The sequence below is a fragment of the Pipistrellus kuhlii genome, unplaced genomic scaffold (assembly GCF_014108245.1).
Source record: "Pipistrellus kuhlii isolate mPipKuh1 unplaced genomic scaffold, mPipKuh1.p scaffold_m20_p_9, whole genome shotgun sequence".
Classification (NCBI taxonomy): Eukaryota; Metazoa; Chordata; class Mammalia; order Chiroptera; family Vespertilionidae; genus Pipistrellus; species Pipistrellus kuhlii.
Genome location: NW_023425595.1, coordinates 9508455 through 9533088, shown reverse-complemented (window position 1 = coordinate 9533088; position 24634 = coordinate 9508455). Strand labels below are relative to the sequence as shown.

The 24634-nt window shown below is 40.7% G+C and overlaps 1 protein-coding gene and 1 non-coding gene across 3 annotated transcripts in view; both read left to right on the top strand.

Moving 5' to 3' along the window:
• Positions 1 to 22947, top strand: part of CKAP5 (cytoskeleton associated protein 5) — a 72469-nt gene extending 49522 nt beyond the window's left edge. The window contains exons 27-45 of one of the 2 annotated variants that reach the window (XM_036426904.2): positions 944 to 1032; positions 4980 to 5105; positions 6590 to 6739; positions 7046 to 7249; positions 7470 to 7605; positions 8049 to 8242; positions 9432 to 9604; positions 9840 to 9863; positions 10641 to 10814; positions 11027 to 11147; positions 14776 to 14955; positions 15431 to 15618; positions 16639 to 16714; positions 17425 to 17613; positions 17708 to 17845; positions 18283 to 18366; positions 18459 to 18618; positions 21936 to 22087; positions 22244 to 22947. In XM_036426904.2, coding sequence (XP_036282797.1) covers positions 944 to 1032; positions 4980 to 5105; positions 6590 to 6739; positions 7046 to 7249; positions 7470 to 7605; positions 8049 to 8242; positions 9432 to 9604; positions 9840 to 9863; positions 10641 to 10814; positions 11027 to 11147; positions 14776 to 14955; positions 15431 to 15618; positions 16639 to 16714; positions 17425 to 17613; positions 17708 to 17845; positions 18283 to 18366; positions 18459 to 18618; positions 21936 to 22087; positions 22244 to 22489 — 2804 coding nt within the window. In that variant the 3' untranslated portion in view covers positions 22490 to 22947. The remainder of the gene's footprint in view (positions 1 to 943; positions 1033 to 4979; positions 5106 to 6589; positions 6740 to 7045; positions 7250 to 7469; positions 7606 to 8048; positions 8243 to 9431; positions 9605 to 9839; positions 9864 to 10640; positions 10815 to 11026; positions 11148 to 14775; positions 14956 to 15430; positions 15619 to 16638; positions 16715 to 17424; positions 17614 to 17707; positions 17846 to 18282; positions 18367 to 18458; positions 18619 to 21935; positions 22088 to 22243) is intronic. The other variant, XM_036426906.2, reaches the window with a different exon arrangement.
• On the top strand, positions 7735 to 7845 carry LOC118713851. The gene has a single exon (XR_004986411.1). It is a non-coding gene; the product is annotated as a small nucleolar RNA SNORD67 (small nucleolar RNA).
• Positions 22948 to 24634: the final 1687 nt, after the last annotated feature.

Here is a 24634-nt window from a genome sequence, read left to right as displayed (position 1 = left end):
GGAAATAGCCCAAGGAAAATCTAATAAAAGAAATCCAGCCTTCATTTTTTATCGCATTTCTCATGGGTTAGATCTCAACCCCTCCCTCCATCTCTCCTTATCCTTCATTCACAAACATTTGTCAAGTGTCTATTTTACACCAGGAACTGTGCTGAGGGTACAAAAATGATTAATTTGTTTCCAAGTCTGAAAAGGAGTTTTGGAGTCGTTCATTGAAATATTCCAGAAAGCAACTGTCCATCCTATTTTTAAGATTACCATAACTGTTTTCTGTTATTGGATAATATAATTAGAGGGAGAATTGGGACTATTTAGCTTAATCCCCTTTATTAACTCATGAGGAAGAAACCCAAAAGGTTAAATGACTTGCAAAAGGCCAGAAAGCCAATCCTGAACCAGCATAGAACTCCATTTACTCATTTTCAAATGAGTTCTCCTTCCTCTGCACAGATCCATTCTAATATTTACTAATTGTCTGCAAGGGAAATTAAAGATTGATTTCTTCATCCTGATGTTAAAATTCCATCATGTAAAATAAAACTCTAAACTGTAACTACTTCTAGACTTATTGCTTAAACAAAGTAATGATCTGTTTTTTTGTGATAGAAATTGTGATGCTTGGAAATTTTACATGTGTAAAACTGGTGGTATTGAAGTTTATATCAAACTAGCAAAAAGGGTGTTTTTTTTTAACTGCTATTTAGAAAATAGTTTTAAAACTGCAGATTAACTGTTGATAAAGAAAATATACGTAAATTTATCAAATTTCTTGAGGTTATGCATAAAATTCTGAGAGAAAAAAGATTGGGGGAAAATCTAATGAAAATATTTTATAAATTGGTACATTTAAAATTGCAGGCTTTCTTGTTCTTATATATTTAACCTGCCAGAATAAAGTGATATTAGAGTTTTTATTTATGTTACATGCTTTTTTTTCTCAAAGCACCTGTTGAAGATTCTGTTTCCAGCACTGTAGAACTCAAGCCTGATCCGAAAAAGAGCAAAGCTCTAGGGGTTGCCTCTAAAGCAAAGGTATGTTACCTCGGCATACATATAGAATTACTTTTAAGTATGTTTTATACACTGAATCATTCTACTAGGTAAGATCATTTTTTGTTTGTTTATTTTTTGTTAATCTTCCCCTGAGGATATTTTTCCATTGATTTTTACAGAGAGTGGAAGGTAGAGGTAAAAAGAGAGAAACATTGATTGGTTGCCTCCTACATGCACCCTGACCAGGGCCCGGGAACCTGCAACCAGATTATGTGCCCTTGACTGGAATCAAACCCAGGACCCTTCACTCCATGGGCTGACACTCTATCCACTGAGCCAAACTGGTTAGGGCAAGGTCATATATATTTTTTTTTAAATTAACGCCGAAACCGGTTTGGCTCAGTGGATAGAGTGTCGGCCTGCGGACTGAAAGGTCCCAGGTTCAATTCCTGTCAAGGGCATTTACCTGAGTTATGGGCACATCCCCAGTAGGGGGTGTGCAAGAGGCAGCTGATTGATGTTTCTCTCTCATCGATGTTTCTAACTCTCTATCCTTCTCTTCCTCTCTGTAAAAAACCAATAAAGTATATATTTTTTTAAAATTACCACTCTTGATATTATCAAATTATAAAGTACTTATCTATACAAATTTCTGTGGCTCATTTTTTTTTTTTTTTTTTTTTTTTTTTAAATATATATTTTATTGATTTTACACAGAGAGGAATTGAGAGGGACAGAGAGTTAGAAACATCGATGAGAGAGAATCATCGATCAGCTGCCTCTTGCACACCCCCCACTGGGGATGTGCCCGCAACCAAGGCACATGCCCTTGACCGGAATCGAACCCGGGACCTTTCAGTCCGCAGGCCGACGCTCTATCCACTGAGCCAAACCGGTCCCGGCTCTGTGGCTCATTTTTTAATAAGGCCCCAAAACAGACATTCTGCTCTCCAGAAGTGCTAAAATGGTTTCTGCTGGGCAGATCTGTAGGGAAGATTTGCAGTAATGAAGAGAGAAAAATCATTAGCTCAGGCAGAAGAACCACTTAGGTTGACTTTGATTTGAAAAAAGGAAGGTAATCAACTTCCTTTAAATTTGGCACAGGTGTTCTGATTAGTGTACAAGGACTACTTTCTGTCCCCGCACCAATGGGATTTATTTTGATGCGTCACCAATCATTTAGTACCCATGCAAAGTTAAACAAGATAAAGAACTGTGTTCAAATGCTCAACTTGAAATATCCCTTGGGTATCTTTTCATTTATTTTTTTTTGTTAATCACAGTGAATTGTCACAGATTCTATATCAAGATTCAGAATTTGTCACTGTATTCTGAGTATTGATTAATACTTTCAAAAAGAAAATTGCAAAACTAGGCAATAATTAGTAAATTAATAATAAGTGTAAATATAGAAAACTGTTATTAACTTCATATAACTGATAAAAAAAAAAAAATTAGACTAGTAGTTTTACTACTACCCAGTACATTTATTATTACATGCTTATTATAGAACTAGGAGCCCAGCATGCAATTGGAAATCACACCGCATTGCCCACCCTCAAGTTGCCGGTCCAGCTCTGCCTCACTTCCTGGGTCCCACAGCACCACGGCCGCTGCCAGTTTGGCCCTACCTCCCTCTCTGGCCTTTAAAGCAGCCGTGGCTGCTGCTGATCAGGCCCTCCCCCAGCGCAGGGACGCAGAGGCCCCTACTGCCCCACCCCTGACACTGAGTGCGCAACCTCCTCCTATCTGGTCGACTAGTTATGGTGTCCCGGTTAATTAGCATATTTCTCTATTTTATTTTTATATATATATATATATAAAAAGTACCCATTTACATATATATATATATATATATATATATATATATATATATATATATATATATATATGTAAATGGGTACTCTGTGACCATTGGTCTAAATATTATAATTGTTTTTCTTCCCTACATGTGGATCCTTTAAATTCAGTGAGTTCACTTTAGTGGGTAATTATCTTCTACACTATCTAATGAAGCTGTTCTTTTCCTATCCTCAACTCAGATTTAACAAGTGCTTATTTAAAGTATTTTTTACTCTTTCTTTTTTTTTAAAATATATTTTATTGATTCAGAGAGAAGGGAGAAGGAGAGAGAGATAGAAACATCAATGGTAAGAGAGAATCATTGATCTCTCTTACCTCTCACCCCCTATTGGGGATCAAGCCTGCAACTAGGCATATGCCCTTGACTGGAATTAAACCCAAGACCCTTCAGTACGCATGCCAATGCTTTATCCACTGAACCAAATGGTAGGGCTTGACTCGGTTCTTAATACCACATTTTAGGCCCGGAGCAGCGGCTGCCAGGCTGGGAGTGGCCAGTCCCGGAGCAGCCGGGTCTGGTGCGGCCAGGCCCGGAGCAGCAGCTGCCAGGCTGGGAGCGGCCAGGCCCGGAGCGGCCGGGCCTGGAGCAGCCGGGCTCAGAGCAGCCGGGTCGGGTGCGGCCAGACCCGAAGCAGCAGCAGCCAGGTCCAGAGCAACTACAATAGGTCGGGAGCGGCGGTGACCAGACCCGGAGCAGCTGGTTGTGGAACGAACCAGAGCAACAGAGGCCAGGCCCGAAGCAGCCAGGCCCGGAACAGCTCGCTCCTCGCCTGCCGCTGCCCCACGGCTGCCTCTCAGACATGGCTGGGAACTTTTGTGGGAACTTGAGGGTCTGCTGAATCAAGTGATGAAGGCTTAGATCTGGATGTGTTGAGTTAGTATAGGGCAGGGGTGTTGATCTGTGTTGATCTGTGAGTGCCTTGGGTGGGGCCTGGATGAGGCTGGTTGACCTATTTGGAAATGTCTTTTGTGTGAAATGTATCATTGGGCATGTGGTGGTATTATTGATATGAGAAAATGCTAAGTAACTGATTTACTATCTGAAAAGGGATTTACTATCGGGGAAAGGGAGGGAGGAAGAGACTGAACATAAACTGCACCTATGGATGAGGACAATAGGGGATGGGGAGGGGGCGGAGGGTGGGGTGGGAACCTGGTGGAGGGGGGAAGAAATGAGGAACCTTTGTAACAATATGAACAATAAAGATTGGAGAAAAAAAAATACCACATTTTAATTTCAGTCTTTTGCAGTTTATAAAGCAGTTTCACATTATCTTAAATATATATACTGAGTGTTCATTGTTTTCTTTCAAACTAAATAAATATTCCACGTTTTGTGTTATTTTTAAAAATTACTGTAGTAACTTAGGTAAAAATGTTTCTAGCAACTTTCTCTAGAATCAGGTTCAGAAGGTCTTCAGTTATAGTCCTACTAGAGGCCCACTGTACAAAATCTATGCACTGGTAGGGTCCCTAGTGGCTGTCAGCTGCCATCCAGGGCCTCCCTTCCCTGGCTGCTCACTGCCAGCTAGGGGGTTCCTTCATTCCATGCCGCCCCCTGGTGGTCAGTGCATGTCATAGCGAGCGATTGAACTCCTGAGGGGACACTTTGCACATTAGGCTTTTCTATATATAGACTAGTGGCCCAGTGCACGATTTCTTGCATGGGGGAAGGGGGGGTCCCTCAGGCCAACCTGCACCCTCTCCATTCAAGGACCCCTTGGGGGATGTCCAGACTGAGAAAAGGCACAGGCTGGGCTGGGGGAGGCCCCTCTACCCCATCAACTCCCCTCAACGCCCCCACCTCACCCCCTGCCGATTGCACTAATTTCATGCACCAGGCCTCTAGTGATAAATAAGGCAGCTTTTCCAACTACATTACATGCCAACCCAAGGACTAACCAACAGTATATAAGAATGTTATTAGAAACATTTCTAGAAAACCTGTCTGTGTAACAGAAACACAATATGTGTAAGATTCTATGGTTCACCTGTTTCTTTCATGTGGAATATAATGTGCAGAGGTGCCTCTGGTTTGTGTAGTGCCTTTTTACTGGGTAACAATGTGGTATTCCCAAGGAGCAGTACCTGTCTAACCAATATCCCCTGAACTGTGACTGTAGAGTGCACAAGGAAAGAAAGTGCCAAGCAAAACCAGCTTAAAGGAGGATGAAGACAAATCCGGTCCTATTTTTATTGTTGTTCCAAATGGAAAGGAGCAAAGAATAAAAGATGAAAAAGGATTAAAGGTAAGGAAGGAATAAGACTCCTCAGGATTTTTTTACTTGTTTTATTTTGTTCAAGAATAATTTTGCAGTCTGAAATTCATAACTAATAAACTGAATCTTTTTTATAAATTATATCTGGTTTCTATAAGACTACTTTATGGGACCATTTTTTTTTCTTTTCTTTTTTTCTTTTTTTAGTGATTTTCCACAGAGAGGAAGGGAGAGGGATAGAGAGCTAGAAATGTCGATGGGAGAGAAACATTGGCCCGCTGCCAATGTACATGCCCTTGACCGGAATCGAACCTGGGACCTTTCAGTCCACAGACCAACGTTGTATCCACTGAGCCAAACCGGTTTCGGCGGACCATTAATTCTTACAAAAAAAAAAAAAAAAAAATAGGCTATTGCCTATTGTTCCTCCAAATAGAAAGAAATAGAAGTTGTTGTAATTTTTATTTATTTATTTTTTAAAATATGTTTTATTGATTTTATAGAGAGGAAGGGGGAGAGATTGAGAGAAACATGGATTAGAGAGAAACATCAATCAGCTGCCTCCTGCACACCCCGTACTGGAGATGTATTCACAACCAAGGTATATGCCCTTGACTGGAATTGAACCTGGAACCCTCCACTTCACAGGCCAATGCTCTACCCACTGAGCCAAACGGTTAGGGCAGTTGTAATGTTTAGAATCAAAGATGGAAAGTATTCATTGATTTTTTTTTTTTTATCAACTATACATATGTAGTAGACTACTCCCTTAATTCTTCTTGTACCTAATACCTTAACAGACAGACTGGTAACTAAATTGATCTAGTTTTGTTAACTAGTTTAAATTTTTTTTTTAATATTCTTTTGTTTTTTTAAAAAAATTCAAGCAGTACAAAAAGTGTAGAAAAGCATGTCTCCCATTCCAGTCTCCCTCCACAGGAAGGATATTATTACCAGTTTTTTTGTGTATGCCATACTTGTACAATCATCATAAATGTATAAATATATAGTCCTCCTTTTGCACAAATGGAACTAGCCCTAATCTTTGTTCTGAATATTTTTTATATATAATTTTTTTTCTTAATTTCTTTATTGATTAAGGTATCACATATTTGTCCTCAAGCCTCCATTCCAATCCCCCACCTCTTCCCACTCATGCCCCCACCCTCCTATTGTCCTTGACCACTCGTTAGGCTCATATGGATGCACATAAATCCTTTGGTTGATCTCTCCCTTTTATTCCCATCCTCCCTTTGAGGTCCAGCAGTCTGACCCATGGCTCCTTATCTCTGGATCTGTTCTTGTTCATCAGTCTATGTTGTTCACCATTCATTCCTAGGTGATTTTCAGAGTTAAGCATCCAGAAGTATGACAGCTTGAGAATACATTTTCATTACAAATTAATCTGGTTAAATTTTAAAATATTAAATTGATTTCAGCAGCTGCTTTAAATAGAGCTCTCGACCTCATTTTGGTTGAACCCCTTACAGCTTCTCTTCACTGGTATTTTTTAGGTGCTGAAGTGGAATTTTACTACTCCAAGGGATGAATACATTGAGCAACTAAAGACTCAGATGTCTAGCTGTGTAGCTAAATGGTTACAAGATGAGATGTTTCACTCAGACTTTCAGCATCATAACAAAGCACTTGCTGTCATGGTTGATGTAAGTTTGCAATAGAAAAATATGCATGTGTCTCATACATATGGAAATACTAAGCCCTGTGAAATAATCGAAAGTTTTCGTGACTTGAGAAGGAACTGGAATATATCATGTTCTTTATCTTTAGAGCTGTTATATTATTTGACAGGACAATTGACTATATGTTTTTAATTTTAGGTATTAAATGGAGGCTTACAAATCTATCATTTTTCTTTTTGGACTCTAGTAAAATTTCAGAGTACTTACCAAATAGAACTTAAAGTTTCATACTGTCTTATTTATGAGGTTTTTGTCTTGTTTTGTTTTAAGCACTTGGAGAGTGAAAAAGAGGGTGTCATTGGTTGCTTGGATCTTATCTTGAAGTGGCTTACCCTGCGGTTTTTTGATACCAATACAAGCGTACTAATGAAAGCCCTAGAATATTTAAAATTACTCTTCACCCTGCTAAGTGAGGAGGAGTATCATCTTACTGAGTATGAAGCATCTTCCTTCATCCCCTATCTCATCCTCAAGGTAATGTGCTTTTCTCACTCTGGAAGACTGCTCAAGTTTCCAACTGACCTCAGATCCTGTACTTTATTCCTTCTCTCTTTCCATTTATTATATGATATACTAGTAACTTCTACCACTCATTCCCCTATTTTTTCAAGATCTAGTGATGCATGGTGGGTGGAGGTAGAGGGAGAACCTTCGCTATTCAGAAAATGCCTCACTTAATCATCATATTGACTAGGTTGGAGAACCAAAGGATGTCATTCGTAAAGACGTCCGCGCCATCCTGAACCGGATGTGCCTTGTCTACCCAGCCAGCAAGATGTTCCCCTTCATCATGGAAGGAACCAAATCCAAAAACTCAAAGCAGAGAGCAGGTGATGCAACAATTTAAATTGAGGCGTGAGTTTATGTTGCAGTGACCTCTAAAAGAAATATATAGTTTGTAGATGAACAAGGATGTGTCTTCATTGTCTGTGCGGTTGAGTCCAATCTCTGATCTGGACTGTGAGAGTGATGAGTTGCACACTGGTGGAGCCACAGTATCAGGTGATACAGGCACTACTCAGTACCACCCTGGTGACAAAATCAAGTGCACAGGGGCCATCTGACTCACAGGCATCTCTTTCTTCCAGAAGAATTTGCTTTAACACTGTTGTTTCATTGTGTGTTTTATAGGAAAGTAAACAAAGAAAAGTTATAGGCAGATCCAGAATAAAATTTTAGTCCTTAATTTATGCAAAGGGAAATGTATCTAATAATATAGGTCTATGTGCCAAATGTGCATTGAGTCTCATTAATCTAATCTTTCTCCCATCAGAGTGCCTGGAAGAACTGGGGTGTTTGGTCGAGTCATATGGCATGAATGTTTGCCAACCAACCCCAGGAAAAGCCTTAAAGGAGATAGCGATTCACATAGGAGACCGTGACAACACTGTGCGCAATGCTGCCCTCAACACCATTGTCACAGTGTATAATGTACATGGAGATCAGGTGTTCAAACTCATTGGGACTGTAAGTGACTTTTCTCTGAATATTGTCAGCATGTTGTGAATTACAAGATCACTTACTAGTAGATGTCACTTTTCATACCATCTGAACTCTGGCTAAGTTTTTACCACTTTTTATTGAATTCAACCTATCCATGTCTTAGATTCTAGATAAACCCTGGAGGGTATCTCATATTATTATAAGATAGGCTGTTTTATTAGAAATCAGATTTTCTTTTTTTTTTCTTTCTTTTTTTATTGATTTTGTACAGAGAGGAAGGGAGAGAGATAGAGAGTTAGAAACATCGATGAGAGAGAGTCATCAATCAGCTGCCTCTTGCACACCCCTTTCTGGGGATATGCCCGCAACCCAGGTACATGCCCTTGACCGGAATCGAACCCGGGACCCTTCAGTCCCCAAGCCGACGCTCTATCCATTGAGCCAAACCAGTCTTGGCGGAAATCAGATTTTCTTTTGTGAGCATTCTATTCATAGCAATTTGCCTTAGAAAGGAGGGCTATTTTTGAGTCAAGAAATCTGAGCTAATCTGGGAATTAAATTCTATCTGACAATCTTCTCTGTAAATTTTAGTGCATTTAGCTTTTATGAACAAATACTCACTTGTGTATAATGTGATACTGGTACCTATCAGATCAAGTTTTGAGCTACAGCCATGAGCCAGACTCCCAAGGCAAATTAGGTTCTGCTTCCCAGTCCTTAATTCCCTTGAGCCAATCACTATTGTGGCTGGACCTCAGTTCTTCACTTCAGTGACCTCTTAGTTTCACATATGTTTATACTGTTCTTAATATAATTTTACTTATATTAATTAAATCCTCACGATAGGCCAGTACAGGAGATAAAGCAGATGGGAATTTCACAGGGGACCAAAGCTTAGTTACACAGCTAGCTAATGGTGAAAAAGCAAAAATGGGGATGTTACATTTAATTTTTGATCTTTTTATTTGTGATTATTAATAGCCTTCCTTTTGTATCCTTTTCTTCTTTCATAAGTTCTGTTATCATAGCAAGGCAGGTTTTAATAGTTATTTAAAAATGTTTTGATAGTAAATTTATCCTAACATAGCAGGTTCTAGTTGCTTCAATATGAAAATGGTTATTAATTATTGAGACTTCCAATTAATTAGATTTTAAATTTTCTTTATATTGGAGTAAAAGGCTATGCTAATAAATTAAATTTGGCCTCTTATAGCTTTCTGAAAAGGATATGAGCATGCTTGAGGAAAGGATTAAGCGGTCAGCAAAGAGGCCTTCTGCTGCACCAGTAAAACAGGTAGAAGAGAAACCTCAGCGCGCACAGAGCATAAGCTCCAACGCCAACATGCTGCGCAAGGGACCAGCTGAGGACATGTCCTCCAAACTCAAGTATGTAGATGGAGATAGTTTTCTGAGACCGTCTCTGTGGACTTTGCCTTGTGTGCTCAGAGCTTATCCTGAAACATAATCTTGAGTTCTTGTAGTCATTATCATGCATGACAGTGTGTCTGGGTAAATGTCTTGTAACAGATGTTTAATCCTTCAGTCTTCATTGTCTTCGTCTTTGTCACAAAACCACTTCTAAATAGTCTTGTGCCTTCTTTCACTGCTTTTCCGTGGACAGAATTATGTATCGCACTTATAGGATGTAAGTACTGCCTGCTAATTTCTCATTAGCAGGGATCTTATATCTTCCTAACTTCTGACATGGATTCATCCCCTCTGGAGGGTGATTGGCTTAAGAGTTTATAACCAGAGTAGAGGGGGTTCATAAGTGACCCACAAATCCAGCCTTCCTTGAAAGTTCACTGGCCAGCAGGAGTGGCAGCTTAGAGACTCAAAATACTGCCTTTTAAGCAAGACAGCTGTGTTTTGGGTTTTATCATGAGTATCTTTTGACCAATTTGAATTTAGAAACTTTGAATATCTATTACTTGAATATAATTTGGGCCCTAAACAGTCAATAGTGAATAAAAAGAAATGACTAATTGTCCCTCAAAGTATAAAATGTACTGAACACTGCATGGAATGATGCTTATGATTAGAAAAACTTAAACACTGGTTAATTAGATAGGAAAAAAACAGCCAGTCCAGATTTTTCTTAAATTTTTGCCAGAAGTAGTGAGTTTTGAGTCAATATAAATATACTTTATTCTTTTCTGCCCCTTTTGTACAAGTTTTGTTGGCTTTGGTGAAGTAGAAAGAATACTTATAACTTAGCAGGTATTGTAAGTAGAAAGAGATTCATGAACCAGTGTTGTTGCCCATTGAAGGCATTGCTTAGACTCAAAAACTTAAATCATCAGCGGGGCTGAAACCAGAAGTTGAACATCTGTCTTGAAGCTTTGGGGCAACTGGCAGTGCTACTCTTGCCCTTTGGTTAAGAAGTGTCTTTTAGTTCAGGATCCTCCTTTTGCTTCCTTAGCCAAGCTCGGAGCATGAGCGGGCATCCTGAGGCCGCCCAGATGGTACGCCGAGAATTCCAGCTAGATCTCGATGAGATTGAGAACGACAACGGCACAGTCCAATGTGAAATGCCAGAACTTGTACAGCACAAACTGGATGACATTTTTGAACCGGTCCTTATTCCTGAACCCAAGTAAGTTAACCTCTTTCATGTAAGGATAAGCAGTTCATGAGTGCATAAGTGAAAAGAGCTCTCTATGTAATTATAACTTTTTAGAACTGATTAATACTTGGCTGATAGCAGTTCCTTACTAAGACCTGGATGTAGTGGGGAATTGCATTATTCCAATTCACTGGGATAGTTTAAAATAAAGATTGAATTTTTCCCTTTGCTCTGCTCTCTAGGATCCGGGCTGTTTCTCCACATTTTGATGACATGCACAGTAACACAGCATCCACAATCAATTTCATTATCTCCCAAGTAGCCAGTGGTGACATCAACACAAGCATTCAAGCTCTAACACAGGTAATGGCGTTGTTACCCACAACAATAATTCCGCTGGTGGATGTAAAGGCTATAGGAGTGATAGTTGCATACAGGTTGCAGTATTAAAGGAGGCAGGCAGCATTCGGTACTGTGCTGATGAGAAAAGTGCACAGGGATCACTCAGTCATCACTTGCTTCACAGGATGCATCTCTCTCAGAGCCTTACTCTGTATAGTTGCATTCATTCACCAGAGTCTGGAGAGGCAGCAGTAAGTAGGATCCAAAGTCAGGGAAACTTAGATTTTAATGGACAGAGACAAATAAGTAAACAAGAGATTATCAGACAATAACTACTGTAAATATAACTCAAATGGGGTGAGTGGAGAAAGGAACTAAGTAGTTACTTAGATTGTCAGGGGTTCAAGCAGAAAGGACAGCTCTTACAAAGACTCTAGGGTGGGGCTGAAACCGGTTTGGCTCAATGGATAGAGGCGTCGGCTTGGGGACTGAAAGGTCCCGGGTTCGATTCCGGTCAAGGGCAAGTACCTTGGTTTCGGGCATATCCCCAGAAAGGGGTGTGCAAGAGGCAGCTGATTGATGACTCTCTCTCATCGATGTTTCTAACTCTATATCTCTCTCCCTCTCTGTACAAAATCAATAAAATATATTAAAAAAAAAAAAAAAAAAGACTAGGGTGGGAATGAACATGGCATGTTCAGGGAAACAATACAAGACCCATGTGTCTAGAGTCTAGACACATGGTACAGAATGAGACCCAGTTATGTAGAGTTTAAAAGCCTCAGGGTATGTTGTTTGGAATCTATTTTAAGTGAGATGGAAACCGTCAGAGATTTTCAAATAAGCTACGTGTTTGTTTTTAATCTTTCTCTACTTCCCTAACAGTTCAGTTCTAAAGCCAGTAGGTGGGTAGAGCAAGGCAGGCATCTACCATGTGGAAAGGGAGTGCAGTTGGATCCATAGTGGCCCCATGTAAAGCTAGGAGTCAGAGCCCACGCAGGATGAAGAGGGTGTCCATGCAGGCAGGGTGAAGAAGGCATCCACGTGTGTGAGAGGGAAGCAGGGTAGTGTGCGCAGGTGGCTCAGAATGGGGAGTTAGAGATGAAGCAGAAGTGAGCATTTGTATGGGAAGAGCTGGTGGCAGAGATGGGAGATTGATTACATAAAAGGGATTGGTCAAAGAAATAAGGAAAATAGGAGCCAAGTTTCCTACTGTCATAGAACAATACTACAAAGATGGGAGGAAAGCAGATAGAATGAACTCTAGCATTGGACCAGAAATAGATGCATCATATATGCTCATGGTTTTCAATATGTAGATTTAGAAATAAATATCAATTTAAATATAAGCATGTGGGTATGTATGTGGTATGAATGTATGTTATAGATAATATACATAAATTCGCTAGCTCTTGGCACAGAGAGGACCAGAGAACAGCAACACCCCTGCAACCATAAGCATCCCCAAGTTTTGTCTTCTAAATACCTGTTTTTACTAAAAGGAATGAGGGCTTCTTGGCGAATGGCTGACTCCAGGGCTAACTCAGGGAAAGAAGAAGATGATCCTGAAACAATTCATACCAAACAGCAAGGATGGGAAGGATGGATGATCTCAGAGAATGATAGGCACATGTTACCAGTCAGTACCCAGAGGCCAACTGGAACAAACTCTGTTTGAACAGGGACAGTTTCAGCATCAAACTAACTAAAGATAGTGATGACTTATAACCAAACAAACTGAATAAAATTTAGTTAATTTATTAGATTCAATAAAATTTAACAAAATAGGAAACTTGCCCTGGCTGGGTAGCTCGGTTGGTTAAAGCCTTGTCCCAATACACCAAGGTTGCAGGTTTGATCCCCAGCCAGCATACATACAAGAAGCAACCAATGAATACATAAATAGGTGGAACAACAAATCGATATTCTCTCTCCCTCTCTCTCTCCCCCTTTCCTCCTTCCTCTCTCTCAAATTAATCAGTCGATCAAATAAAATAGGAAATCACAGACCCATTCACATATAAATTAAAAACTTTAAGAGAAATGGGGTATTTATATAGTTTGATAGTACCTCCCCGTATTGAGCAGTGTGGCTCAGTAGTTGAGCATTGACCCATGAACCAAGAGGTCACCAGTTCCATTCCCAGTCAGGGCACATGCCAAGGTTGTGTGCTGAATCCCCAGTAGGGGGCATGCAGGAGGCAGCTGATTAATGTTTTTATTTCTCTATCCCACTCCCTTTCTCTCTAAAAATGAATTAAAAAAAAAATTTTTTTTAAGTAAACTACAGGCATAACAGAGCTGTTGTGGGTTCAGTTGTAGACTACTACAATAAAGTGAATATCACAATAAAGCGAGTCATAATCTTTTTGCTTGTAGAGGGTCTTGCCTTTATCTATGAAGCTCAGTAAAACAAAGCACAATAAAACAAGGTATGCCTATATTCCTGTTGCCTGCTGGTATTTCTATTTCTCTCTCCCTCTTCCTTTTCTCTAAAATCAGTAAATATAGTCTCACCCGACTAGCTCAGTCGGTAGAGCATGAGACTCTTAAAATCAGTAAATATACATATATATATATATATATATATATATATATATATATATACACACACACGCACACACACACACATATCGGTAAATATATATATGTATATGTGTATATATATATGTATATATTTATTTATATTTATATATATTCTGAGAATCATTGATTGGCTGCCTCCTGAACACCCCACACTGGGGATCAAGCCTACAACCTAGGCATGTGCCCTAACCAGGAATCAAACTATGGCCTCCTGGTTCATAGGTCAACGCTCAACCACTGAGCCATGCTGGCTAGGCAAAGATAGTAGTAGTAGTTTTTTATAGTATCTGTGTTGAAGCAGTATTATTGAAAAGTCAGTTATATAAATTATATGTGCCTTGGAGATATACATGGATAAAGAGATAAATGAAAGTACTATCAGTGGCTTCGTCAACACCAAGAGGAACCATTCCCATTGTAGTCTGTAGTATAAGTGCCCACCCCCTATGCAGGAGTTGTGCAGTTTCTTGAAAGGATGAAAGGATGGTCACTGAAGATTGACATGATTATCTTAGGGTATTATTTATATAATCACAAAAATAAAGATCTTTTTAAAGTTGTGAATAGGAAATACATGTTTTTACCATAGTAACATTTTGCCATTAGTGACAATTACTGATCAAACCAAAAAGAACACTGGATCAAGATTTGGGAAACCTGAGTTTTGAGTTTGAACTAAATAGTCTAATCTTTCTGAGCCTCACTTTTCTCACCTCATAAATGGAGATCTTACTCTCAGCCTATCTCTCAGAGCTGTTGAGATGATTAAATTAGATAATGGGTATCAAAACACTCTAATAAATTAGAGGTTTAAACATAGGGATTATTCCCTAAGCTAGACAGGGAGACTCAGAATAGGAGCTACTACTAATTCACCTAACAGTATCTTGCTCAGTAAGTATTCCTTGAATGATTGAATACCTAAGAACTTGTTATATGTAAATGATAGGGTTCTTTTCAAGGTAAGATACTAGAAGTATATTACAGAGCTATCTCTTGTAGTATCTTTCTGCTACTTAGAAATTTGAAGCTTGGAAAATACATCTTGGATTTTTGTTATCAGATCGATGAGGTCCTGAGACAGGAAGACAAAGCTGAAGCTATGTCTGGCCATATTGATCAGTTTCTTATAGCCACGTTCATGCAGTTAAGACTCATCTACAACACACATATGGCAGATGAGAAATTGGAGAAGGATGAGATCATCAAGTTGTATAGCTGTATCATTGGCAACATGATTTCGGTAAGAACATCTCTGCAGATCACAAGCTTCCCTTTAATTCCCTCATCCCACTTGGTTTCTAGAGCTTGAGTTGGTACAGATGTTTCAGTGAGTCCTGTGTCACTTGTAGAAATGTATACTCCAGCTTATCTTATTGTTGGATTGTTGACGACATTTCAACTGACTTTGTTGTTAGGATACAAAGTAAAATGCTTACATACTAACTAAAATTCTGCTTCCTGCCAATTTTTTCATTAGGCATGTAGGCCCTGGCTGGCATTTTAAATATATCTGCTCACATTAAAAATACTTCTATTAACAGGAATGAAGCATGTCAATTAATTACAATTATTATTGGGGGAGGGGGGTATTTTTTCCTAATACTCTGAATTTTTAAAAAATATGATATAATCGTTTACTAGAACAGCCACTTGTGTTTATCTTCCCCACCATGTATATTGAGTTTCATACCTATAACACCGCTATGATTGGATAGCTCTTTCAGATAGAGAGCCTAGCCCGAGAGGCCTCCACTGGAGTGCTGAAAGACCTGATGCATGGCCTCATCACCTTAATGCTGGATTCTCGAATTGAAGATCTGGAGGAAGGACAACAGGTGATCCGCTCTGTGAATCTCTTGGTGGTGAAGGTTCTGGAGAAGTCGGACCAGACCAATATCCTGAGGTAGAGCATTTTCTCAGCATTACAGCCTAGAACAGCCCCTCTTTTAGTCTAGCCATAGAAAACAGATGGCACTGGATTAGTTGTAACTTTGTTTGCCTGATAAATTGATGTATTACTCTTCCCTCAAGAATCAGAGGTATTCCAACCTGAGACAACAGCTATCCTATCTAATAAAGAGGTGATATGTAAATTGACCATCACTCCAACACACAAGATAGCCACCCCCATGTGGACACAAGATGGCCAGGAGGGGAAGGCATTTGTGAGTGATCAGGCCAGCAGGGGAGGGCAGTTGGGAGGGACTAGACTTACAAGGGAGGGCAGTTGGGAGTGACCAGGCCTGCAGATAAGGCCAGTTAGGGGCAACCAGGCTGGCAGAGGAGCGCAGTTAGGGGCAATCAGGCCAGCAGTGGAGCTGTTAGGCATCGATCAGGCCAGCAGGGGAGTGGTTAGGGGGTGGTCAGGCTGGCCGGCAAGCAAGCTGTTGGAAGCCAGCAGTCCTGGATTGTGAGAGAGATGTCCGACTGCCTGGGCTCGGGCCTAAATGAGCAGTCGGATAATCCCTCGAGGGGTCCCAGATTGGAGAGGGTGCAGGCTGGGCTGAGGGACACACACACCCCAAACCCCTATGCACAAATTTCATGCGCTGGGCCTCTAGTAACTAATAACTCAGTAAACAACTGCAGTAAGCTACTAAGTAGCAATGAGTTTTCTAGATGAGGGCTGTGAAGTGTGTCAGTTACCCACTCTTTTATGTACATTTCTCTCTCAGCAAACAATGACAAAAATAGTGACAAGCTTTACCAAGTAGTAATTTATAAAACTTAAATGATTGATGTCCATTTTCTTAATAACTTAATTCAAATAATCAAAGAAGACAATTACTACCGGTATTTGATCCATGAGCTTTCAATTTATTAGATGAGTAGAGAATATTTATACTTGGCCTTTTAATTACTAATTTAATTATAATGTAAATTTCAAACTTACTAATGCTGTTTTGTTGGGTTTTTTTCCTAGTGCTCTACTTGTTTTGCTTCAAGACAGCCTGCTAGCAACAGCCAGTTCTCCCAAATTCTCAGAGCTTGTTATGAAGGTGAAGTTGAAATCATTTGATCTCTTTCAGAGAAGCAAAACTTTATTATGTGGGGAAAGAGGAGTTGGAACTAAGACATAAACTCAAATCATCCAAGACACATCTGAAAAATAGTTGGTTTTTATTTTCCCTTCCTCCCCCTAGCTCAGGTCTAAACTATTCCTGACCTCAAACAGTGAAAAGGAAGAACTATTTTGTAAATATCTCATCAATTCTTCTAGAATCAAAAGAAGTTTCATTTCTTTTGGGGGAAAAGATAACTATAGCCCAATAAATATTTTGGTCTCTTTAATGGAAAAACTCCAAATGTACATATCTGTAACATTATAATACTATTGTTATGCTGTAATAAGTATTTTTCTCCTTGGTTAGATTTTGGTAAGCAGTGTGAACTACCCTACTCTCAGGTACCAAGCAAACTCAAGACAGAATTTCCACATGTTCTTATATTTAAGGCCCTATCTCTAGGAAGTGGGAAGGAAAAGTATTTGAGATGATTAGATGATGATTTGTTACACTTTAGCCAGTGACATGGTTGAAGTGAGTAAAATTGTTCATTTTTAGCAACCACACTTAAAAGATCTGATGTGCCATATTTATATCCCTGACATCTTTTAGAAGTGATCCCAGAATTTAAGGAAGATGAATGGTGACAAAATTGTTCTCATTCTTCAGTCACTCCCTCTAACTTTTATTCCTTTTTCCAATAGTGTCTCTGGAGAATGGTTCGACTATTGCCTGATACCATCAACAGCATTAATCTGGACAGAATTCTTCTGGACATACACATTTTTATGAAGGTCTTCCCCAAAGAGAAACTGAAGCAATGCAAAAGTGAATTTCCCATAAGGACCCTAAAGACGCTGCTGCACACTTTATGCAAATTAAAAGGGCCTAAGGTGAGTGAGAATAGCAACCAATCCCTGAGGGCATTTGAGAGAACATCATGGAAAGAGCACTGCTGCTATTTGAATGTGCTCATGTCTCCTTCAGATCCTAGACCACCTGACCATGATTGATAACAAGAACGAGTCTGAGCTGGAGGCCCACCTCTGCCGGATGATGAAGCACAGTATGGACCAGTCAGGGAGCAAGTCAGATAAGGAAACAGAAAAGGGAGCATCTCGAATCGTGAGTGTCCTGATTTGAAAGATTGAGAGAAATGAGGTTGTCTGGAAGTATCTTATCAAAGGTTTAGAAATTGGTCCAGTCTCACTCTTCTGCTTTAGTGCTATAACCATTTCCACCTTGAAAATTTTAAATATAAACTATTTGCTGGTCTCTAAGAAAATTTCTTTGCACCTAAGGCATTGGTCACAAATCCACTGTGAGCTCTATTGAGGGAGGAATGGGCCAGATCCTTTTTCTTCAAGTTCAGTTGAAAACCTGAGACTAGAGGCATTCAGTAACCCAGAGTATTATTGATCTGCTGGTGTTTCTGTCACCTGCAGGAGCAGAACAGAAAGTCTGGATTTTGAGCTATTTTCAGTTTCTATCCAACCTTTGGTTCCTGGTTAATAACTCAAGTCTAACCAACCAATCTTCTTTTGTGACTTTCAACTTTTCAGGATGAAAAATCATCAAAGGCCAAAGTGAATGATTTCTTAGCTGAGATTTTTAAGAAAATTGGCTCTAAAGAGAATACTAAAGAGGTGAGAGGAAAAGATTGAGCCAGATGGGGATCTGTGCTATGGAAAAGTGTCACTAATATCCACCCCACCTCTTTCTTTTTATCATTAACCAGGGCTTAGCAGAGTTATATGAATATAAGAAGAAATATTCAGATGCTGACATTGAACCATTTCTGAAAAATTCCTCACAGTTCTTCCAGAGTTATGTTGAGAGAGGCCTTCGGGTGATTGAGATGGAGAGGGAGGGCAAAGGCCGCATTCCCACTTCAACAGGTATGGTTCCCTATAGAAGCTCCAGGAAGAAGCTCAAATTAGCTCCCACCTCAGGAACTGGGGTTTTGATTGGTTTAAATGTATAACCATGCATCTCAGTACTTAATGGTCACCAATGATGTTCACATTGCTACAGACGGTGGTGAACTCTGTCACCTACCTTGACTAATCACCAGTGGCATCTCCCTGCCCTTTAAACAGTTTCTTCCCTGGGCCTTGTGCTTTCTTGGTTTCCATCCACCTTGCTGGCTGTTCCTCCTAGACCTGACTGATTCTTCCTGTCCCTGGCTCTGTGTTGAGTCCCCCAGAGTTCAGTCCATGATCAATCATCTCTTCTTTCTTACTCTCTCACTCCCTTAACTAATCATCTACTTTCATCACTTTAAATAGAATTTATATGCCAGCAAGATCCAGTTTTATTTGGTGTCAGCTCAGACCTCCTTCCTGATCTTGACTGATATATACATTGAGTTGCCAGATTATTATGATCTCTGAACACATAATAATCTGGCCTCTCAGTGTGTTAATATATATATATTAGAGGCCCGGTGCATGAATTTGTGCATGAATGGGGTTTAGCCAGCCTGGCCAGAGGGAAGGGATATGGGCGGTGGCTGGCCTGCCTGCTGATCAAACTCCTGGTTGAGGGGACAGTTTACATATTAGCCTTTTATTATATATGATATACACTGAGTGGCCAGATTATTATGCATTCAGAGATCATAATAATCTGACCATTTAGTGTACTATATACTGCATGACATCTCTATTTGGGGTTTCTAGCACCTGCTGTTTCCCCAAACCTGCTTCATTTGCATTCTTCTCCCTCTCAGCTGATGGCACCTTTGTCCTAATTTACTCAGACCCACAATTTGAGTCTTCTCTTCCTCTTTGTCAGGAGATCCTTTGGCTTTACCTGCAAATTGTGTGCAGAATCTACACCCACTTCCCATCACCCTCATTGCTGCTGCCCTGATCTGGTTTGAAACACTTTCCTCCTATCTGATTTCGCACTTCCACTCTCAACTCCCTGTATTATTTTCACACACAGCATCAAAAAGAAGCTTATTAAACATTTTCCAAAGGCTCTCCCTTTCATTCAGCAAAGGCAAAAATCCCTATGAGGTCCTGCATTATAGGGCTCCCTGATACCTCTAGAACCTCGTCTCCTGCTATTTCCCCTGACTTTCATTCCACTCTAGATCTACCAGCCCCCTTGCTATTCCTTGAACATACCAGGCACACACCTTCTTAAGGCCTTTGTTTTGGCTGCTTCTTAATGCGTAGATTTCCCAAGACAGCCTATGGCCAGCCCTTTCCTCCTTAAGGTCTTTATTTAAATACCACTGGCTCAGTGAGCCGTTATTTAAAACTTGCAACCTTTTGGCCGGGGGGCGGGGGGGACGACGACACACATTTGTAATAATCTGAACAATAAAGATTTATTTATTTATTTATTTTTTTAAACTGCCAAAACCGGTTTGGCTCAGTGGATAGAGCGTCGGCTTGGGGACTGAAGGGTCCCGGGTTAGATTCCGGTCAAGGGCATGTACCTTGGTTGCGGGCATATCCCCAGTAGGGGGTGTGCAAGAGGCAGCTGATCGATGACTCTCTCTCATCGATGTTCCTAACTCTCTATCTCTCTCCCTTCCTCTCTGTACAAAATCAATAAAATATATTAAAAAAAATAAAAAAATTTTAAAAACTTGCAACCTACCCCTCAGCCTCCATGCCATATACAATAATGTGGTACTTGTTAGATTAATTGGTGTTTATCTGACTGCTAGAATTGAAAATCCACAAGGGTAAAGATTGTTTTGTTACTGGCACATAGTAAACACTCAATACATATTTGTTGAATTATATGAATAAATGCTCCTCCCAATGTTAAGCTGTTCCACAATAAAAAAAAATTAAAAATTTTAAAAAGCCAGTATCTGAGAATTACTACTCACAGGATCTATAGATAAAAGGAAGACTTAAGAGGTGTCAGTTAATAGAAAATAATTGTCAAAAGCCTTCAGTGCAAGAAAAACCCATCTGCAAGGGTTTCCTCTCACCATGCAGAGTAGAGCTCACATATTTGTCCTGCATTTAGTTCTCTCCGAGTTCAGGGAACTGTACCTACTCTTATGTTTTAGAATCTATTTGCCTATAAAACTGTGTTCCTTTGTGGGTTTCAGATTCCACTGTGTTCTCTCACTGGGTGTCTTTACCAAGCTGAAGCTTCAATTGTGTTTGTTCTTTCGCATCGTTTTTATTGTTTTTAACACTTTAAAGAGTTTATTTCTTGAATCACAGTGAGCAGAATGTCTAATAGACACCATAGAAGGACATACCATGGCCTCCTTGATGAGGGAAAAGCCTCCTTTTCTTATTTCCAAGGTCCTTTCTGCTGATGTTCAACGTTTAATTGACGCTGTTGGCCTACACAGCATACTTGCAACACAAGCATGTAACCTCACTGATTACTGAATGCTTTCATACCTTAGTGTTTGAACATACATTATTGCTGGCTTTTCTCTTATTCTTCATTCATTTTCACCCTCTGTGTTCTCATCTGTACCTCAAAGGTTTCCTTTTCCCAAGAGTGACCTGGTTCACTTTCCTATTGGCAGTAAGGGAGTGTATCTTCCCAGTACTTGATCCATTAGCTTATATAATACATTTTCATTGCTATCAAATGGGTCCCTTTACATGTCTGCATGTTGTGATTGTTTCTTTAGAAATGTAGACACTGTGGTGGATTTCTTTGGTTTGGGTTTCCCTCTCCGACCAGAATATTGGTCTCAGTGCTGGGATTACTTGTCCTGGTTCCCAGCCCTTCTCTGGGTATTTGTTGGACACCTCACAGTTTTGATGCCTTTCCTTGTATATACTGTAACCCTGAGTTTCTTGCTGTGCTCCCAGTTTGAATAAGTGCTTTCCACTTGTGTCCTGTGGTTTGAACCTGGTCTAATTCTTCCTTAGCTTCTTCAGTTGGGCACTGGCTGTATACTTAGGAGTAGCTTATGTTTTTTGGATTGCCCAGAGCAGCTGTGGGCTTACAGGCTTAGAACCCTGCATAAACCAGGATGTAGGTGGCCCAGCTTACATCCATTCCTCTACATCAGTCTTGGAAATTCTCACCAAGCTTATCCTGTATATTTCTGAGCACTTTATTATCAATTCCAGGAGGATTCTAATGGATTTTTTAGTCTTGAAGTACCATGGCGATCTCCAGGCCCCAAATCATTCCCTTTGGTAGCAGATTAATGAGGGCAGCCTGAAAGGGGGAGTATGTGTATCTGAATATTCTTTCTTCATTTCCTGTCTAGGCATCTCCTCTCAGGTGGAGGTTACATGTGTGCCTGCTCCCACAAGCACAGTGTCTTCCATCGGTAACACGAATGGAGAAGAGGTAGGACCTTCTGTCTACCTGGAAAGGCTGAAAATCCTCCGACAGCGATGTGGCCTGGACAATACTAAGGTACTGCTCCTTTCCTTCTATGTGGGCCAGGGAGATGGTGACAGGCAGGGCAGGAACAGGTTTTCCCAGGGAAGCGACTCAGTCTTGGTATATGATGTTCCAGGGCCACCTCTTGCCCTTAGAGTGCTTAGACAATGACTCTTCTTCTCTCGACAGCAAGATGACCGACCTCCATTGACCTCTTTGCTCTCCAAACCAGCCGTCCCTACCGTTGCCTCTTCCACAGACATGCTGCACAGCAAACTCTCTCAGCTCCGGGAGTCCCGGGAACAGCACCAGCATTCAGACCTGGATTCTAACCAGTCTCACTCTTCAGGAAACATGACCACATCCTCCTCCTCCACAGCTAACATTGATGACTTGAAAAAAAGACTGGAAAGAATAAAGAGCAGTCGCAAATGAAGCTGTCCCCCTCCTGGCACCCTGCAGCTTTAGTTTACTAAACTAGAGTCCTCATAGTTTACAGTGGCCTTGGCAGGCCCAGTGTACACGAACCGGTTGTTTGGATCAGCCGTGGGTCTGGGGAGGAGTCGTGGCACAAGTATCTGTACATACTCTGCTTCTCCATCAGCACCTGCCTCTCCAGAGGACTATGTATTAGTTTAGTGTACAGACCTGTAAACAGCTGCCTCCACTCAGCTCAGACTAGTTTCCATAGCCTTTTTCTTTTTAATTGTTCATTTGTAAAGTTGTCCTAATCTTTCCTAGCTTTTAACTATTAGGAATTCTTTAATAGTTTCCCTTTGAGTTTGTGAGCTCTTCTTCCTGTAGCCCTGAAGGGTTACTGTATTCTGTATGAATGCATGGCATGATACAACTAATTTAAAAGTCTTTTATAAATAAAGTTTGCATTAACTATACCTGCTCCCAAGATGCTCCATATTCTCACCTGGTCTAGTGCCCAGGTGGACATTCAGCCAGTTAGAGAAAGATTGAAACGACTTGCCTAAGAAGCACACCTTTCCTTGGCTCCCAGACGAGGCACTGCCTTTTGCTCTAGCAGAACAGGAAAAACTCGCCTTTCCTGCCTTCCACAAGCAGCTCCTAGGGAAGCAAAGGAATCTCGTTCTCTCTTTGAGGCTTGTGTAGGCTTCCCTCCCATCATCACCATGGTTCCCAGGAGTTTGTAGGCTTCCTGCCACTTTGCTGCCCAAATGCACGTGAGATTGTGCCCAGAGATTGGCTGGGCTACCTGGTTGTCACATGGCGTCTGAATTCAGGTCATTAGACTAAAGCAGGCATCCTCAAACTTTTTAAAGTGGGGGCCAGATCACGGTCCCTCAGAGAGCTGGAGGGCCGGACTATATGAACTACTAATTCCTACTGTAACACCTCGGCTGCGCTCACTGCCCAAAAAACCTGGCGGGCCAGATCAGACTCCTCTGCGGGCCGCATGTGGCCTGCGGGCCGTAGTTTGAAGACGCCTGGACTAAAGGATATGGGAGAGCTTAGGAGCTTCCTGCCCAGTTGGAGTTTCTCTGAGTGTAAGTACACTAACAGTTGCTTCCCTCTCAGTTGGAGTGAAGACCACACAGTGAACTGAGGAGGCAGCTCTGAAATAAACTCCACAGGGCTCCTCCATAGTCAGAAAAACTCGTAAGTGCTAACAAGTTTTAGATTCAGATGGGAGACTTTTTGGCCAGTCATCAAGTTCAAAGGAACTTTTCTAGACTATCTTTTACTCAACTGGTATTCAAAAAATGAAGGTTGGTGGGGATCCTCTTGATTCCAGTCATGATATTCAGGTGGCCCCTACACTGCCTGAAATGAAACTTGCCCCTCTCTCTCAGGTTTGCTAAAGGGAAGATGGAGGATGCTCTAGTGGAAGGACATATTTAGAAAGAAAGGCTGTGCTGGGGTCTGGAATTAGCATGGCTAATTTGAAAAACCAAATGGTGCAGAGCTCACAGTACTGACAGCTATACTGAAAGGGGAACAATCTTGTGAGAATGTGCACCCTTATTTTAAAAAGCAGATTTGGAGTATTATAATTCTTTTATATATATTGATTTCAGAGAGAAAGGGAAAGGGAGATAGAAACATCAATTATGAGAATCATTGATTGGCTGCCTCCTGCACGCCCCCTACTGGGGATTGAGCCTGCATCGCAGGCATGTGCCCTTGACGGGAACCTAACCTGGGACCTTTCAGTCTTCAGGCTGACAGTATATCCACTGAGCCAAATTGGCTAGGGCTGGAAAACTGTAATTCTTAATCCCTTCTTCCTGCTCTGGTTACAGCTCTGGGCTGGGAAGATCCTGCTCAGGGATGGTCCTTCTCAACACAGTCCTCCAGATAGTTACCATCTGGTTAGCATTTCACACCGGTGAAACTCACCGCCATACCTGTCTAGGCTGTAGTGCCTAGTTCCCCCTCAGCAATACATGCACGCAACAGGAACAGCAATATGTACAACAGATCAAATGAACTGAAAATAAGTAAGGGTATAGATGACTTAAATGACAAGTAAAAAGGTACATTTATGAATATATTTCCCCTCTCACCTTATCTGGTAGTGCCCATGAACAGCACTGGGAGCATTGAGGC